Genomic DNA, 17,115 nt, shown 5'->3' with positions numbered 1-17,115 from the left:
CCTAGAGAGATCCAGCTGCTCCATCACTGCCCATTTTTCCAGCAGACACCGAAAACTGCAAGACTTTGAATTCCTGAAATTCATTCAGATTGTGCAGATCAGATAGAATTCTACAGGATGTGTTGCAAGTGGCCCAAAGCGAGGTGCAAAATGCGCTTGGCAAAATTTTGGCTGCTTTATTGCTAACGTAGTGGTTTAACTTCACCCCTGGAGGTGCACTCTATTGTCTCTCGAGAAAGACAGGTACCCACAAATCCCACATTTTTCAGTTCCTCATAAACTTTTCCAGTGCTTTTTTTCTTTAACAAATGTTTAGGGGTACTCTCATTTTCCTACTCATGTTGAAATACTGCCCCTCAATGAGGCCAAACTTAGATTCACAAAATGTTTAGGGGCATGCATACCTCTGTGTGTCCCCAGGGGGAAAAAAAGCGCTGAACTTTTCTAACTTCAGAGAGTCCCGGTTTTGTTTCTGAAGTGGATTTGTTGAGCCAGGGCAACAGGTGAAGGTGATGTGTTGCCTCTACAGGGTGCCTTCTCCAGGCTAAAGCATACCCAACTCTGTCAACCCCGTGCTGCCAGACCTGATCTCCGGCCTCCTCACACCATCTTCCCCACCTTCTTCCGGACCAGCCTTTGCCAAGCCAATGTTTTGGATTACAGCTCCCACCAGCCTCAGACAGCACACCTGTATGATGCCAGAGCAGATGGGACTATAGCCACACTAACTGGGGCTGATGAGAGTTGCGATCAAAGACATATGAAAGGTCGGTGACAGTCTGGATACATTCCAGTTTGACAATACAGTGGTACCTCGGGTTACAGACGCTTCAGGTTACAGATGCTTCAGGTTACAGATGCTTCAGGTTACAGACTCCGCTAACCCAGACATAGTACCTTGGGTTAAGAACTTTGCTTCAGGATAAGAACAGAAATCATGTGGCAGCAGTGAGAGGCCCCATTAGCTAAAGCTACCTTAGGTTAAGAACAGTTTCAGGTTAAGAACGGACCTCCAGAATGAATTAAGTTATTAACCTGAGGTACCATTGTACCCTCCTTAAACTGCTATGCCCAGAACAGCGAATCGTATTCCTGGCAAGGTCTGAGAAAAGCAGAACACCACGCTACTGTTTCCTTGATGCGGATATAATGCTTAACTATAATTAATGCAAACTTCTCTTCCTGGTTTCCAAACAACTCTTAACCACAGCACAGCAGAGGCCTGCCCAACTTGCAAGGCATCAGTCTAAGTGCAGGCCTTCGTGGTGGTCTACCAGGAGATCAATCTTGTTTTGACTGCTTGCTTCAGACACTTGACAAGGCCGCTGTTCAGGCTAATGGTGGGCCTTCAGCTGTGTGGGTTAACATCAAAAGAGCTTCTGACAACTGGAGGTAGAGCTCTAGAGTATGAAACTATCTGAATGAAATTAAGAACCACCAAAGTGGGGTGAGGAAGGAAGGAAGGAAGAGAGAGAGAGAGAGAGAGAGAGAGAGAGAGAGAGAGAGAGATGGAAACAGGGCAGTTTGCTACAAAGCTGTACCAAAGCTGAACAGAAACAAAGATTCTTCGCCTTTTGTAAGTCATTGCAACAAATATCAGAGTTCAAGAAGAGTAAGCGTTGCGAGTAAGTCCACGAGAAGTTTCTGCATCTACCCAAGTCCTTGCTAATTCCCCCCACCCTGCTCAGTCATCTGTGAGCAGAAAGAAAAACCACTGTGGATACTCAGGAAAAGAGGCAAACATTTTTTTCCCCAAACAATGACACCATAAAATGACCACAACACGCATTCTGCTATTTTTTCACAGGGGAACAAGTTCAATGTACTCTGTGGTGGTAAGCGACAGAGGAAAGGAGCTTGATAATATAATTCAGTTGTTTAGAACCTACTAAGTTTCCTCCTTCTTTGAGAGTTGATACAGTTCTCACTTTCTCTCTCTCACCATCAAAAACCTGACAACAGAACAGGAGACTCAAACGAAGGGCGAGACTCTCCTGCTACAAGCGGGAAAATTTCGTGCTCTTTCTAGCTTTGCTATGCTGGAGGTAAAATACTGCCTTTATGAGGGCACAGAAGAGTCATTCTTCCATATTCAGAAAGCTGCCTTGCCCTACTTGGTGCATCTAGTCAAGTGTTGTCTACACACACTGGCAGCAGCAGCAGCTCTCCAGGGTTTCAGACAGAAGGCACCACTAGTCATGCCTGGGGATTGAACAAGGGGCCTCCTGGATGCTTTGCCACTGAGTTCCTAGAATCACAGAATTGTAGAGTTGGAAGGGACCCCAAGGGTCATCCAGTCCAACCCCCTGCAATGCAGGAATCTTTTGCCCAAGGTGGGGCTCGAACTCACGACCTGGAAATTAAGAGTCTCATGCTCTACCAGTTACAGATAGGTAGCCGTGTTGGTCTGCCATAGTCAAAACAAAAAAAATTCCTTCCAGTAGCACCTTAAAGACCAACTAAGTTAGTTAAAGTTAGTTAGCTAACTTATGCTCTACCCGCTGAGCTACCTATGGCCCTTCCTTCCCATTCGCCTGCTTTGTAAGTTCCATGGCTGAGTCTCCTGGCTACAAGAGGGCCACAAAGACTTGCTAGGAAGATGGAGTGAAGAAAGGCAGTGATCAAAACCTCATGTGGCCAGGAGAAAGAAGATTGGGGTTCAAATCCTCATTCGGCCTGCCCATATCAATTGCACATCCCACCATGTCCTAAAAAAGGCTCTGTCAGCACTATGCAAGGTGCAAGATCCCGGTCTACTTTCCCCACCTGCTACAACAATCTCCTGCATTTCCTCTTATTATCATAGAACTGTACAATTTTAGAGTTGAATGGGACCACAAGGGTCATCTAGTCCAACCCCCTGCAATGCAGGAATCTTTTGCCCAATGTGGCACTTGAACCCACAACCCAGAGTATCATGCTCTGCAGCATTCAAACACTGCCTTATGCCAAGTGAGATCCATTGGGTCTGTCTAGCTCAATACTGTCTACACCAGGGGTCGGCAAACTACGGCCTCTGGGCTGGATCCGGCCCAGTTGCCTTCAAGATCCAGCCCGCAAACGGCGTGGGTTTTTGTTTGTTTTTTCGGCCGCCATTTCCCCCCCTGAGCCGCCATTTCCCCCCCCATCTCCCTCTCACAAATTGCGGTGGCGCCTCCTCCCTCCCTCCTGTGAGCAAAGGTGGGCGCTAGTCACGGCCAATCGCCTGCAAAGCTGTTTGAGGCCCTGGCCAATGGGCAGTCAGTGGCTGCACGTGATCAGCGACTGCCCAGTCATCGGGCCTCCGCTACCGGCAGGAAGGCTCCGGAATGAGGGAAGGCCTCTGGAACCTTCCCTCAGTCCAGAGCTCCCCCTGCTGCTGGCGTGGCAGCAATTGGGCTTCTTCTACTGGCAGGAGGGCCCCCATCCCACCCCCAAAGTGCGGAAGAGGTGCTGGCAGCAGGAGGCCTAGCAGGCCGCAACACAGCGCCAAACCCAGGCGAGGGCCTCCCCATCCAAACAATGGCTATCATCAGTGGATGTTAGGAAAAAACCTAATTTTTATTTTTATCATTTACAATAGTGTCTGGCCTAATGGAATGTGTCCTTTTAAAATGCATTGGTGGGTTATTTGTGAGACCTGCCTGGTGTGTATAGGAATTCGTTCACCCCCCAAATATAGTCCGGCCCCCCACAAGTTCTGAGAGGCAGTGGACTGGCCCCCGGCTGAAAACGTTTGCTGACCCCTGGTCTACACATTGATTGGCAGCAGCTCTCTGGGGCTGGAGGAAAGAGAGATGCCACTGCTGAGGATCGAACCTGGAACCTTCTACATGCAAAGCAAGTGCGCTTCCACTTAACCACGGCCCCTTCCAAAAGTAGCAACAAGAAAGGGAAGCCAACCCACTGTGCTTCTATATTGTGCTGCAGAGAAAGGGGCTCTCTTGCGTTTGGCCTGGCTGGTGGAAGAGTGAGGGAGTCAACCATCCCTCCTTCAACAGCTTACTTGGGAATGTTTTCCCTGCTGGCTGTTAAAAGTCAAGGCGCTTCCCTTCCTACACAGCGAGCATGGAAACCAGGCCAGCAAAACAAACAAACAAACAGACCCAATACTAATCACAGGCTTATCTACAGGGTTGCTGCCTGGCGAGGGTTAAAGAGGAGATCTTCAATTGAAAGTTCTTTCCCTGGAAGGCTGCTGGTGCAGAAGGAGGGAAGCTTCCTTATACTGAGTCAGTGTGTTGGCCCATCTATTGACTGACCTCTGTGTCTTAATGGCTCCTGCTCTGGCTGCACAGAAAAAGCATTTGGGTTCCTGAAATTAATTCCGATTGCGCAGATAAAATGTAACTGATCGAATACTTCAGAATGGGGTATTAGTGTGCGAAAGCAATCCAGATTCAATGATCCCCAGTTGGTGGAGATGTCAGGCGCCCTCCTGGTGCCCAGGCATCTTCTCTTGGTCACAAGTGGCTGAAAGCCAAGTGCAAAATGCGACTGCGACCGGCTAATTTTGAACACCAGTGAGGAACCCATGCTTCCTGTAAATATTAGGGGGGAAATAAACCTCCCATCAAAAACCTTCTCTTCTATTGGTGGAAGAGCCCTGCCAAAGATCCACGCAAGCCAAGATCCTGTTCCCAACAGTGGTCAGAGGGTTCTCTGACCACGCATGATGGCAACATCCACCAACTACGAACACCAGAAAAGCCTGGCTGCCAGAGGAGTCCAATGGCCCTTCAGGCATCTTGTTCTTAGAGCAGCCAACCAGATCATAGAATAGAATTGTAGAGTTGGGAGGGACCCGAGGCTCATCTAGTCCAACCCCCTGCAATGCAGGAAGTTAGATGCCCAAGGGAAGCTTTGAAAGCAGGACCTGATCGCTATAGCAACTCTCCCCTCTTGCAATCCCCAGCGACTGGTGTTCAGAAACACTGCCTCTGGAACTGGGAGTTCCACTGGAATTACATAATACCTTTTTTAAAGAACTGGCAGCCACTGTTACATCCTTCTGCCGGTAAATTCTCCAAGGTAATTCCATGTGGTGTGGAAAGTACTTACTTTCGTCACTCTCTTGACTACAGTGCTTCTCCAACTGTTGCTAGGCTTTGAGAGTGTCACCTTCCTCAAGTACCCCCCCCGCCCCCAAATGTAATATCTCTTTTATCTGTTCTTTGCTATACTGCTCTCAGCTCCATCTACAATGAGAATTAATACAGACCTTCCTAACAGAGTTGGCCGTAAGCAAAAAAGGAAACTAGCTTCATACTGAGTCAGGCCAGTTGTCTATCTAGCTCCAGCCTGTCTGCACTGACTGGCAGCAGCTCCCTTTCTGGGGAGCCTGCCCCCCCCCCCATGCAGAACCAAGCTCAGCTTTGTAACGTAAGAGCACCTATGGCAGTAGAAGACCGTTTTTGAAAGCAGCACCAGGCTTTATTGGTTTTAATAGCAGTAATTATTTCCAAAACATTTTAGACAAAAGAGCTTGGAACATAGCCATTAACCCTCTTTTCAAGGTTAGCTTTTCCTAGCTCAGCCACAACCAAGAGATTTGTGCTTGCAAAACTCTTGTTCCTGCGGAGACAGACTAGTCCTGTCACCCTTCTGAATGTGTTAAGTTAAGCTGCATATGTCTTTTTCGACCCACGTTGGAAATGTCTATAATTTGTAAGAATCTGATCTTTCTTCTGTAATTCTGCATGTGTTGCAGGGTCTGGCTCTGAAGAAAAGAAACCTCTCTGCACATGCTCAGAGGTGACGTCTTCCCCACTCTTAACGTCACACTGGATCTCGCCGAAAAGAGTTTCCTTGGCAGAGACTCTTGGCCGCGATTAAGCCCTTCTTTTTTGGGGTGGCAGGGAAAAGAGGGTGCTAAACCTACGCACCTCCTTCCTTTCGGGGAAACGAAACTGGGGCTCTGTATTCCTTATCACCCCCCACTGCAACAATTCGAGTCAATTGGAAGCGGTGCAGAAAAGGACCTGATCCGCCAGGGCGGCGGAAACTCCGTCCCGCAGGAGTTGTGCAAGAGGCGGAGGCGCTTTATTAAATAATAGCAGAAATGCAACTCCTTCCCCTTCGCCCCCACCCGACCCGCGCTCTCAGCTGCTTCCAAGCCTCCAGCGCCCACACTTAAAATAGCCCCCTCCCAAACCCACTGCAACTCCCCAAAGCTTTTCATTTCATTTTACCTGTGCCTAGATCGTTGCCTCGGCCTGGCTCCGCGTCAAGGCAACCTTTTGCAAGCCGAAGAAGCGCAGTCAGGAACCGGGGGTTGGCGGGGGAAGCCCAGGCAGGCAGGCAAGCAGGCGAGCGTAGCTTCACCCCCCCTCCCCGCCCTCTGCAACCCGCCCAGAGTCCCGCTATCGCTGCCAATTCGCAGAGCAGCGACTCCTCCCTGCCAAACTCCTCCTTCCATAAAAATGGGCGTTTGCCCAGGGCCAGGAGCGTGAAGCAAGACGCACAAACACACACGCCAGCAAAGGGAAGCCTGGAGGCGGGCAGGAGAGATGGGGGGAAGGAGGAGGCCCGATTCGGGGAAAGGAGGGGCCATGCCAGCTTGGGAAGGAAGTTTTGAGCGGGCCGGCCTGCTCCTCTTCTCCCTTGCAGCCGCTCTGCTTGCAGCAAAACAGGGCGGCGGCGGCTTCCTCGGCTTGTTCGCTGCATCCTCTCTGCATTGCAACGGCGGGGCCGAAGGGAGCGCAAAGAGACGCGCTCAGGCATCGCCCCTCTTAGGGTGACTCCGGAGCGTCTCCTCTCTGCAGCTGAGATTCAGGGTAGCCCAACCAGGTGGCCCTTCCGGGTGTTTGGGGAATCCATCTCCCATCATCAGCCCCCAGCTAGCATAGCCCATTTGACCAGGGAGCGTAGTTCCAGAACACCTGGAGGAACAACCAGGCGGACACGGTGCTGAAAGGCACTGGCCATTGGGGGGAAGGCGTTTCGGACCAGTGGGAGATCGCGTACGTTCCGTGCAAAAGGTTCTAGGTGCACTGCCTGCAGCATCTCCCGTTAGGACAGGTGTAGGGGACCCTTTGGTCCTCTAGATGTCTCAGGACCAAAAACCCGTGAAAGCCAACGGGCTTGGCCAATGGCAAGGGATGGTGGGAGTTGCAGCTCGGCAACATCTGGGGGGCCAGCGGTTCCCCACACCTGCAGGAGGGCTCTTGCAGGAACCCCTGCCTGAAACTCTGGAGAGCCACTGCCAGTCAGTGTAGACAACATTGAACTAGATGGGCAGACACAGATGGACAGAAGGCTGTTCCTAATAGCAGAGCATGTGCTGATGTGTATGTAGATAGCTAGAGAAAGGCTCATTCCATCTCTTAAAGACAGAAATCTGTGGCAAAGATGATCAAAAATTGTGGAGTTTTTTTAAGTCAGGTTTTCTGAGTTTGGCAGAAATTAAAAAGGCAAACAGGGAAAACAGGGAGGATACAGTTTGTACTAGACAAGCGAGGGCAATGGACCCTGTAAAAATGGTACAGAATTAGATCTTATCAACTAGGGAAGGTTAATGGGCTGCTCTTTTTCAAAGGTACAGACAGCCTAAGTGTAGAACGTGTTGTGAGTTGGGGTGGTTAGGCTGTATTCCATGAGTCCCTTTCTAATTCCTGGATCTGGCGAAGATTCAATTGCTGGAATAGTCAGGACAGCTTCTTGGTGAGGCAATGGCCTAAGTATGGGTCATTAAGGTAACAAAGGAAGTGGCTCTGTGCCAGAGAGCAAATAGGTGCTCCCCCTCCCTCAACTGGCTGGTGGTTAGAAGGGCAAAGGCCAGAGTTGTGTGTGCAAACTAGCAGCTAGTGGCAGGCAGAAAGCCTGTGAGGGAGAATGCTTGGCTTCTGCTAGGATCCAAGGCTGTGGTTATGGAAGCAGACCTTCTTGGGGTGTTGTAGGCTCAGGTTGTATATAGGTGTAAATAAATCATATCATAAAACCACCAGAGTCTCCGCTGTTCCTCACGCCAAGGCAGGCTTCTTCACTCGGCCCTCCAGATGTTTTTGGCCTACAACTCCCATGATCCCTAACTAGCAGGACCAGTGGTCAGGGATGATGGGAATTATAGTCTCAAAATATCTGGAGGGTGGAGTTTGAGGAAGCCTGTTCCAAGGAAACCAAACCCTGGGTATGGCGTCTGGAACCCCCTGCAATCTCACACCACTCAGCATGCTAACCCAATACATTATCTATCTAAATTACACAGTACCTTTTTAAAAAAAAAATAAAGGAGTGGGAACCAAATGTTTATAATAAAAATTATTTCGGCAGAACTGGTACCTTAAATAAGTCAAGCCATGAAAGGGGGCAGGGGTACAAAGAGAAGAATAAACTAAGTAGGTCACCCTTGACCACTCCATTCCTTGCTAGCAAAAGGCAAGGATGTAAACCTTCAAAAAGTCATTTCTAATGGCTCACAATTGGTAAACTTGCCATTAAATGTTCCAGATATTAAATTGCGGCCTTTTCCCCCAGACATCTTTATGAAGAGTCTGCTCAGCTGGAATGGGTAAACTCTAGGTTAAAACTACTGGAATGCATTATATGTGGGGCTGCCTTTGAACGCAATTCAGAAACTTCTGCTGGTGCAGAATTCAGTGGCAAGGTTGCTTATGGTCTGAGCACATAACATCAGTCCTGGCCCAAGTACTCTGGGCCCAATCCACAGTGCTGGTTTTGATATATAAAGCCTTAAATGGCTCACAACCCCAACACCTCAACGACCACCTCTCCTCACATGAACTGACCTGGGCAATGCGATCATCATCTGAGATTCTTCTTGTGTCCTCTCCCCAGGGAAGCTCACCTGACACCTCATGACATATTTTTAGGTGCCAGGTGAAAATGTTCCTCAATAACCAGATGTTTGGCTGATTAAACAATCTACGGCCTTTTAAATATGTTTTTGGGAAGGGCCTTTATTGGTTTTTGTTATGTATTAGGTGTCCTTATTTTGTATTTTTATGTTGTAAACTGCCCTGTGGTCTTCAGATGAAGGGTGGTATATAAATCTAAATAAATAATAATAATACAAGTCATACTGAATAGCTTTTTTTAATACACAAGCAGACATTGCTGTGTACTTATGAACGTGAAGATAAAGTGCTTAATAAATAGATCACCGCAGATGTAGAGTAAGAACATCCAAATAATGCCACTCCAAGGAGAAAAATATTGCAGAGAGGGTTGTCTTCAGCCTTCGGACGCTATCAGATATTGGCAGTCTTTGGGTGTTCCTTCTGCCTCCATCACAGGTTCCTGTAGGCCTGCCCAAAAAAAAGATTCAGACTGAAACTATGCCTTTGGGAGTTTAGCAGTTATATTTTAGAAATATTGATTAGAAAGTTACGAATCCCTTAAGGACAGAAGCCTTCTGTCAGGAGTAGGGGCAGACTGCAGAGCCCACAGAATAAAGCAAGCTATAAATCAAGTGCTTTAAAAGGGTTCACAAAGTTATTAAATCCCCATTTGAAGGGACAGCCATCTTCCCAACAACACTACGTCAGCCAATCCACACTAAATTCTGGTGCCGTACAGAGTGCATGTACACTGAGCAGAGTGCTGAGCATATCAGCAATTCCAGATTACTTCTGTGTGAGAATGTTGCAAGATAACCCCTAAGAGAAACATTCTTTCCTTACTCCCAGTTGGTAGTTGGGCCTGAACGGAAGTAAACAATAATAATAATCTACCAAGTCTGTAAGTGTGCATATTTTCACTGTTTAACACACTCATTCTTTAATAAGAGGAGGCAGGAGAGAGAGATTTGCCAACAGGACACAACCAGGGTGCTCATTTACCAAGCAGTAACTTGCCACAGTGGGGTATGCATTCACTCTTAACTGAAGGGAGAATTTTGCCACACCTGCACCCGGATGTCTGGGAAAACAGGGGTGTGGTTAAACTTTCTTTAGCACCCGATGAGAAAAACCAGCTCAGGAGCAGCTGCAACTCAAAAGCTGTTCCAATACATTTTCAGCAGTAAACGTGTCTTAAAGCAGCCTTCCCCCAGGGTGGGTGTTTTGGATTACAACTCCTGCACTTGCTGGGGTTGATGGGTGTTGGTGAAGGCTGCTTTAAGGCTCTACTACGCATGTCCTTTGGGACTGGGACAGTTGGAAGGTATCAAATCTACAAGCCTTTTGTCAAACCCACATTGTAAACAGAGGAAGTTGCACCATCTTTCTGTAATCTTATCAGACTCATGGCTTTCTATGAATTTAATATTTGCTGTTTCAGATTCAAATCTCACACTGCACCCCACAACCGCAAGGGAAGAGGGGAACAATTTGACAACACTTTCCCAAGCAGGAACGAATGCCATATATTAAGAGACTCCAAAAAGCTGAAAGTTGGGCACCGTTAGTACTTACTCTGCATGCTGTAGTCAGTCATCAGCAAAGGGAAGCCACTCAAACTCTGCTTCGGTGCTGTGGAGGGCAGCAAGTCACTGGCAGGAATACTGCTAGCAAGAGGTGTCATTATTCCAGCATCTTCTTTTTCCAGATCAAACACACAGAGAAGGCAGACTGGGGGCGTAACGCCAGGCCCTCTAGGGAATAAGTCTTCTTCATTTTTCAGGTAACTCCTCAGCGCCCCACTGTGGTGAATGGCTCGTTCACGGGACCAGACCCAGTGTGTGGGCTCCTTTAACATTATCTAGAAAAAAAAGGAAGCCTGAATTATCCCAAAAGAGAACTATGTTCGGAAAACTTTGGGGAAAGAGAACCGAACATTTTGTGCCACATAACCTGCCATATAGCATAGAGTCAAATCTCTGGTCCATTTAACTCAGTATGGCCAGTGAGAGGGTGTGGCCTGGAAGGTCAAATTCAGTCCTCAAAGCTGAGGTCATCGCTGACTGTTTTGTTCTTACAAGCAGGGCTTTTTTCCCCAGGGGAAACTCGCTGGAACTCAGTTCCGGCACCTCAGGTGGGTACCATTGCCATTCTAAGAGAAAGAGGGAGGTGTTCATGGTGAGTTCTGGCACCACTTTTCTCTAAAAATATAACACTGCTTAGAAGTATTGTCTACATGCACACACCGCTGCCCATACCTTCATTTCTGAAGACCTATTAACATGATCACCAGAAAAGGACATTATCCTGATGCTTTTTTGGTGGTCATCCTGCAATTGTGGAATAATGTTCCATACAATGTTAGGCACGGCTTATGCCTGGATAGTTTTATACAGACTTTATTAGCAAGTTGTGTTTTTTTTGTCTTAACTGCAGAGCCTAATTGCAGCTAGGGATCTGATTGTAGCTGCATACCCATTACAACTTTAAAGCACTTTTTTAAAAAGTCTGGGCATTGTAGTTTACCCCCATGGAGCTACAATTCTCAGCAAACTAGAGTGCCCACAATTATATGAGGAGAAAGTTCATTCTCTGAATGTGCTTTAAAGGTAGCATGTATACACAGCCTATGTCGCCAGGTCATGGTAAATGCATTATATTGCAATTTTGATGTTTGATTGCTACTTTTAATTATATGGGATTCTTTTACTGAGTTGTTTTAAAATCTTCTTGTTGTATTTCATGGGAACTGCCTTGGGGAGAATTTTGTTCTTGAAAAGTGGTACAGAAGTTTGCTAAATTAAATAAAAATACAGGAGACTTTCCCATTCGTACCTGAAATGCCAAGGACTGAACCTTGAGACTTTTGAATTTCCTTCAGCCATATCGTTTCTCCCCCCCCCCCATCCCAAGGAAACAAATTCCAGTAGATCCCCCAGCAGGATGAGAAGATTATTCTGCTCTCCCTGCCACCACTAGTGCACCCAGCTTAATTTATCTTAACACACCAAAGGCAAGAACACGGCAAGTCAAGCGATCTGCAGCTAACCTCGTCACAGCAGCGTCTGCTAACAAATGCTCTGTACTTCATTTTGGCCCAAAAGCCATCCCGCATTTTCAGGAACTGTGGGAAAAGCTTCCTCCAGTTCTCACCAAGTGCCCAGGGGAAGATCTCATATTTGTAGTCCTCTGTGTCTTCTTCCATGTCATTTGCTAGGTACCTGTAATCAGGAAAAAGTGGTGTGGGGGACAGTGGAAAGCCTCCAGAATTCCTTCACAAAGCAATGGATGGTCTTCAAGCAGCAGCAGGAGTTCATCAGAGAAGCTATGTTCCAGCTTATAATAAAGTTTCAAAAACTAAGGGGTCAAAAGAGTAGGAGGAACCCTGAAGTTGCCCCTCAACAATTAGCACCTGTGTAACAGGTTAAGATTGCATTCTTGGGGCCTAGATGCACATGACACTAATTGGGCTGCCCCTGATCATGTTCTTCAACAACCTCATTTGCAAATAAAAAAGAAAAAAAATCACCTGCCATCATCACCTTTAGGAAAAACAAAAGGTCTACTTGCTTACAACAGGAGTTTTCTCTAAACCTATTTGCACTTTGGGGACAAGTGATTTTTGCTGCAATTGTACTGATGGAATTTGGGTGAGGAGGAAAGTTTAGCTCCCCTCTCCCCATTGTTACAGTTTCCAGTTAGAAACAGGGGTCCTCTGCACCTGTAACTAAATTGTGACTGGGAGAAACGCAATTAGTTTCACATGTTGTTAACTTACAGTGAGCTAATATAGTAACCTTTCCCCTCACATTGTAAGAGTTGTTCTGCTGCACTAATAAATATGATGAATAGCGAGTATTTGATGACATGGACTAAACTCCTAGCCTAATAAACATTACAGGTCACCTCCCCACATGACCGAACCAATAGAAGAGCACCAAAATAAACTTACAGAGCTATGAAGAGATTAGTCCGTGTGTATTCCTCCGTATGCAGGCCAGCACGTTTGAAGTACATCATAGTCATAGCTATAAGATACTGAATAAGACAGCTTAGCTTTAATAAAATCTATAGTAGACCACAATAATTTAAGAGATGTGAAAGGAAGGCAAAAGCATTAAGAGGGTAGAAAAGTCAGCTACAAGACATTCCTCCAACAAGAAGCAAAGAATCAACATTATGCCCTGCTTTATTGGTTGGTTACTACACAGGAAGGTTTTATCCAGAGTTCAGTCAGAGGTTTGTGGTGGTTGTTTTTTCACTTTACCAATCTTGATTGCAAATGGGCCTATCACTGTGATACTGTCTGAATGAAATTGAACTCCTGAGTTAAAAAGCAGTTCTTTATACAGTCTCCCACAACCTGGTATCCACTAGATGCTTTTGACAACAACTTCCATCAACCCCAGCTTACCATGATTGGTTGGCGCTAATAGGAATTGCAATTGAAAACACCTGGAGGCACCAGGTTTTTTTGGGGCGGGGCAGGGAAGCTACAGATAGTGAAGTGGGCACTTTTGAAAATGGATTATATTTATTGAATTCCTATATCCCACCCTTTAGCATCAAAACAATATCAGGGTAGATGACATACTAAAACACAGATAGGCTAATCAGATTAAAAAACAAAACAAAAAAACTACAATTACAGTCTACAATTTCCATCTGTCACACCATTAAAATGGTTACTACTACTACTACTGTGTAAGTCATACGGAAAAGATGTGTCTTCTGCTGGCAGCAAAAATTAAATAGTGATGACACTTGCATGACTTTGGGGTTGAGGGAGGCTGTTCTGCACCCAGGGCACTACCCCAACGAAGGCTCTATTCTGAAACCCCAAATTATGTTTGGCAATGGTACAAGCACAAGAAAATCTGTGGTGGGCCTCAAATAGTAAGCAGGTGTGCTCCTTCAAACAGCTGGGCCCAAAGCCATTTAAATCTTTGTAAGTCAAAGCCAGCAGCCTGACTTACGGTAGGTTTAGTAGTCAATGGGCAGCCACTGCAGATTTTTAAGGACCAGTATTGCACAGCTGCACTAGTCAATACCTTGGGGTCTGCAATTCTCACTAGGTGAAATCTTTAAATTGTTTTTTCAGGCATCCCCATGTACAGAACTAAATGGGAGGTTATTGGGGCATGGACACCTGTGGCTAAGCTCTCTCTATCCAGGAACAGCTGTAGCAACCCACCACCAAAGCCACTCTAGAAATTGTAGCGTCAAGGAGTACCTGCAGACTATGCACCCAATGTATCTGGGGGAATCGCAAGCCCATTCAGAGTAGCCTGCTCACCTATTTTCTGGACCTGGGAAGCACCAATCACCTCAAAATTTTTGGGAATTCAGCTTCAGTTTATTGGTCTTCATCCAGCCTGTCACTGTCTCAGGACACTGATTAAGTACCTGTACAGCTTCTCCAAATTCAGACAGCACAAAGATAGACAGAGCTGGGCATCGGCATACAGATGATGCCTTGCCTCCCAAATCACTGTTCCCAATGGGTTAATATGCATGTTAAAAAGTATGAGATATGAGAGTTGCTTTTGGTGGAAACTGGGATGCAAGCCACGTGGAGCTGATTGCTTGAATATTTGTTTCAGAGGTGAGTAGATCTGCTGCCTGCTGTATGGGAGCTCATTTACTTCCACTACACTCCTGCTTGAATATATGAAATTAAAGCAATTACTACAAAAATGCTATTAACTTAACAGTGTTCTTCTAGTAACTGCATTGATTGCTCCCCTCCAGCACTCTCACTGAAAGAAGCAAACCAGAAATGTTGTCGTGAAATTTCCCTCTTTGCTTTGGCATTCATATAATTAAAAAATTGAATGCCATGCTGTAATACTGAAAGTCTAGGGTGGAGGACTTGGGGGGGGGACCTACCTTATCTGAGATCCTGTAGCATGTATCCATTGAAAGGAATTCTTGTATCAAACTATCCTCTGATGAGAAAAGAAAGCAAAACATGTTTTAATTCATACCATTATTTGTGGGCTATCTAAAGCTTTTATAACCAACTGCCTCATGCAGCTTCAATGTATATTTATGGTACCTGAGAAGCACTGTTTACTGTTACATTCAACCAAGCAGCCATTCTGAGCAATCCACTTTCCAAGCTTAACTAAATTATAGTCTAAAAGTAGAGAGTTTTCATCTTGCTGAGAACTGAATCAAAAGGCGAATGAAGCTCATGTACAGTACAATTTGTAGGAGTCTTTGGGAAGTTTTGGGGGAAAGCTGGTGGTATTTTCCCTGTTGGCTGCATTTGCACATTAACAGAAAGCTATGGTTTTGTTTAAGCATGGTTTGTTGAACAAACCATGAGCACTCTGGCACAGATAAGCATGCTGCAAACTGATTCTCCAATGCTTTTTTTGTTTTCCATCAGCCCTGGCCTTTTATCTTTGTAGCTTGGGGTGGGATGGCTGAGCCATAACATCTGATTTCAGACATAACACCAAACCAAAGTTAAAACAACCAGGGTTTCTCAGCACAGTGTGACACCAGAAGACAAACAATGGGGTGCCTCCAGACTTCCAGTATTTTGTGTAAGGGATTTTCAAGGGAATACCCAGAAATGTTAGGTTTACACAATTAAAGTGGAATAAAGAACTCCATCACCCTAGTACAACAAATCGCCTTTTAAAAAGAGAATGATTTTTTTGCAGTTAGGAAAGTGAGAGAGAAACATATGGAGGCAAGCAAATGATTAGCAAGATGTATAAACACAAGCAAATCAGGATGAATGTTCAGTAAAGAGTAGATAGAATTTAACCTCATTGTAAAAGCTTTATGCAAATAAATTGGTATGCATGTCCAAGCAGCAGCTCACCTGGAAGAGTCCATGGTTAGCCTGCTGAGAGACAGTCAAACGCACACCATTTTGCCTAAACAAGTAATGACTTAGCATTATCTGCAAATCAGGCTATTGACTAAGAACTGGGCAACATTTTTACTATACCCATTTAAAATTTGGCAGAGCTGCTAGGGACGAGAAAGTCTGCATGGTACCAATCTCTGGACAGGACTGTGGGGTCAGGTATCTCACCCAGGAGATTGAAGAAGGCCTCTTGTTCTTCTCTGTGTAGAAGCAAAGGTGGTTGCTGTGAAGTTTTCAAGGCTGCTGTGGTATTCTCTCTCTCAGGCCCCTGTGCATCACTGTTGAGTACCCCAACACCATGTGTGACACGCTGTCGTCGTCTTGTGCTCCCTGGCTTCACCCCTGTGGTGACCTCAGGAGGGACACAAGTGCTCTGGTTGTCCCGCATTTTCGTCTCAAGTTGGAACAACAGAGGCTCAAAAAGAACCTTTCTGTGGAGGAAATAGTTTGGATTCCAAGTTACCAATGAACATAAAATGCTATCTTCCCTCCAATAGCATTTTTGGGACAATTTTGCATTATAGGACATGTTAAAAGGGAAAAAAAACCCTGCTTCCTTTCCCTTATGGGGTATTCTGGAGCCCGTATAGAGTCCTTAAGTGGGTTCCCTCTCGGTAGGAGAAAATAACAGAGGCCAACCAGGGTATGTGCAAAGAAATAAACCGTTGCAACAGGGTCCCCACTCACCACACGCAGGAAGGAGAACCCAGAACAATGGTGTGCAAGCCCTTATATAGACTTTTGAAATTGCCCACCCTGTAGCCCAAGACCAACCCCACAAAACATCATACATACATCACAGAAGGAGGCTGTCTGCCAAGATATCTGATAATGGTCACTGGTTGCATTACCTGGGCAGCGTGGCCATTCTTTTGTGATGGTAAATACTTTAGTTCCTGAATCCAGGTCACAGGCTCACCCTATTCACACATAAATATGTCCTTAAGACAGGATTTGTAAGCAAAAAGATAATGGGAAGGCTTTTCCCCACTTGCCTCCCTTACTGCAGGGGATACATTTAAGGTCAATTTGGGAGAGGAGGGCTTCAGGATTGTTCTCTTGTACTGTACTATTATACTTATGTATGTGTTTGCCTTGTACATTTATGAACATTTATTTTATATTTGAGACCTTAGAATTCTTATAATAGGCACGAGGACTGAAAATCTTCTCAGATGGGATGGCACACACCTTTTTCTGTATAAACGTTATACAAGTCGTAAATTCCTGTTAAAAGCTTGCAAATAGTTCAAGAGAACTGGAAAAACCAGAGGCTGAAGAGGACATGTGTTCCCATTTTGGCTGTCTCCCCAATGCTTTGGGCTGAGAATACACATACAAGCAAGAACTAGGAAGACTTAAGTCATTAAAACACAGTTGCTAATTCCCCGAGATACTAGCAGGTTGTATCACAGAAAAGGCTGTTTTTTATTTATTTATTTATTTATTTCA

General features: G+C 45.8%; 2 protein-coding genes and 1 long non-coding RNA gene across 3 annotated transcripts in view; all 3 read right to left on the bottom strand.

Moving 5' to 3' along the window:
* The window catches only part of LOC309358819, a 53,962-nt gene extending 51,496 nt beyond the window's left edge, over positions 1 to 2,466 (bottom strand). Inside the window, exon 1 of the long non-coding RNA XR_014163638.1 lies at positions 2,381 to 2,466. This is a non-coding gene — a long non-coding RNA (uncharacterized lncRNA). The remainder of the gene's footprint in view (positions 1 to 2,380) is intronic.
* CAPN1 (calpain 1) overlaps positions 1 to 6,327 on the bottom strand; it is a 43,592-nt gene extending 37,265 nt beyond the window's left edge. Inside the window, exon 1 of the mRNA XM_081891461.1 lies at positions 6,171 to 6,327. The gene's annotated coding sequence lies outside the window, so the exon portion shown is untranslated. The remainder of the gene's footprint in view (positions 1 to 6,170) is intronic.
* A 2,690-nt stretch (positions 6,328 to 9,017) lies between these two features.
* On the bottom strand, positions 9,018 to 16,279 carry LOC309358560 (speedy protein 1-B-like). The gene is made up of 6 exons (XM_081891844.1): positions 15,832 to 16,279; positions 14,667 to 14,725; positions 12,730 to 12,815; positions 11,827 to 11,998; positions 10,353 to 10,638; positions 9,018 to 9,245 (listed from the first exon to the last, which is right to left on the bottom strand). The coding sequence occupies exons 1-6, from the start codon at positions 16,190 to 16,192 to the stop codon at positions 9,172 to 9,174; spliced, it is 1,038 nt and encodes a 345-aa protein (XP_081747970.1). The 5' UTR covers positions 16,193 to 16,279; the 3' UTR covers positions 9,018 to 9,171.
* Positions 16,280 to 17,115: the final 836 nt, after the last annotated feature.

The sequence above is a fragment of the Podarcis melisellensis genome, assembly GCF_964234715.1.
Source record: "Podarcis melisellensis genome assembly, chromosome: 16".
In the NCBI taxonomy this organism is placed as follows: domain Eukaryota; kingdom Metazoa; phylum Chordata; class Lepidosauria; order Squamata; family Lacertidae; genus Podarcis; species Podarcis melisellensis.
The sequence above is the reverse complement of the archived record's forward strand: the minus strand, read 5'-3'. Positions and strand labels throughout refer to the sequence as shown.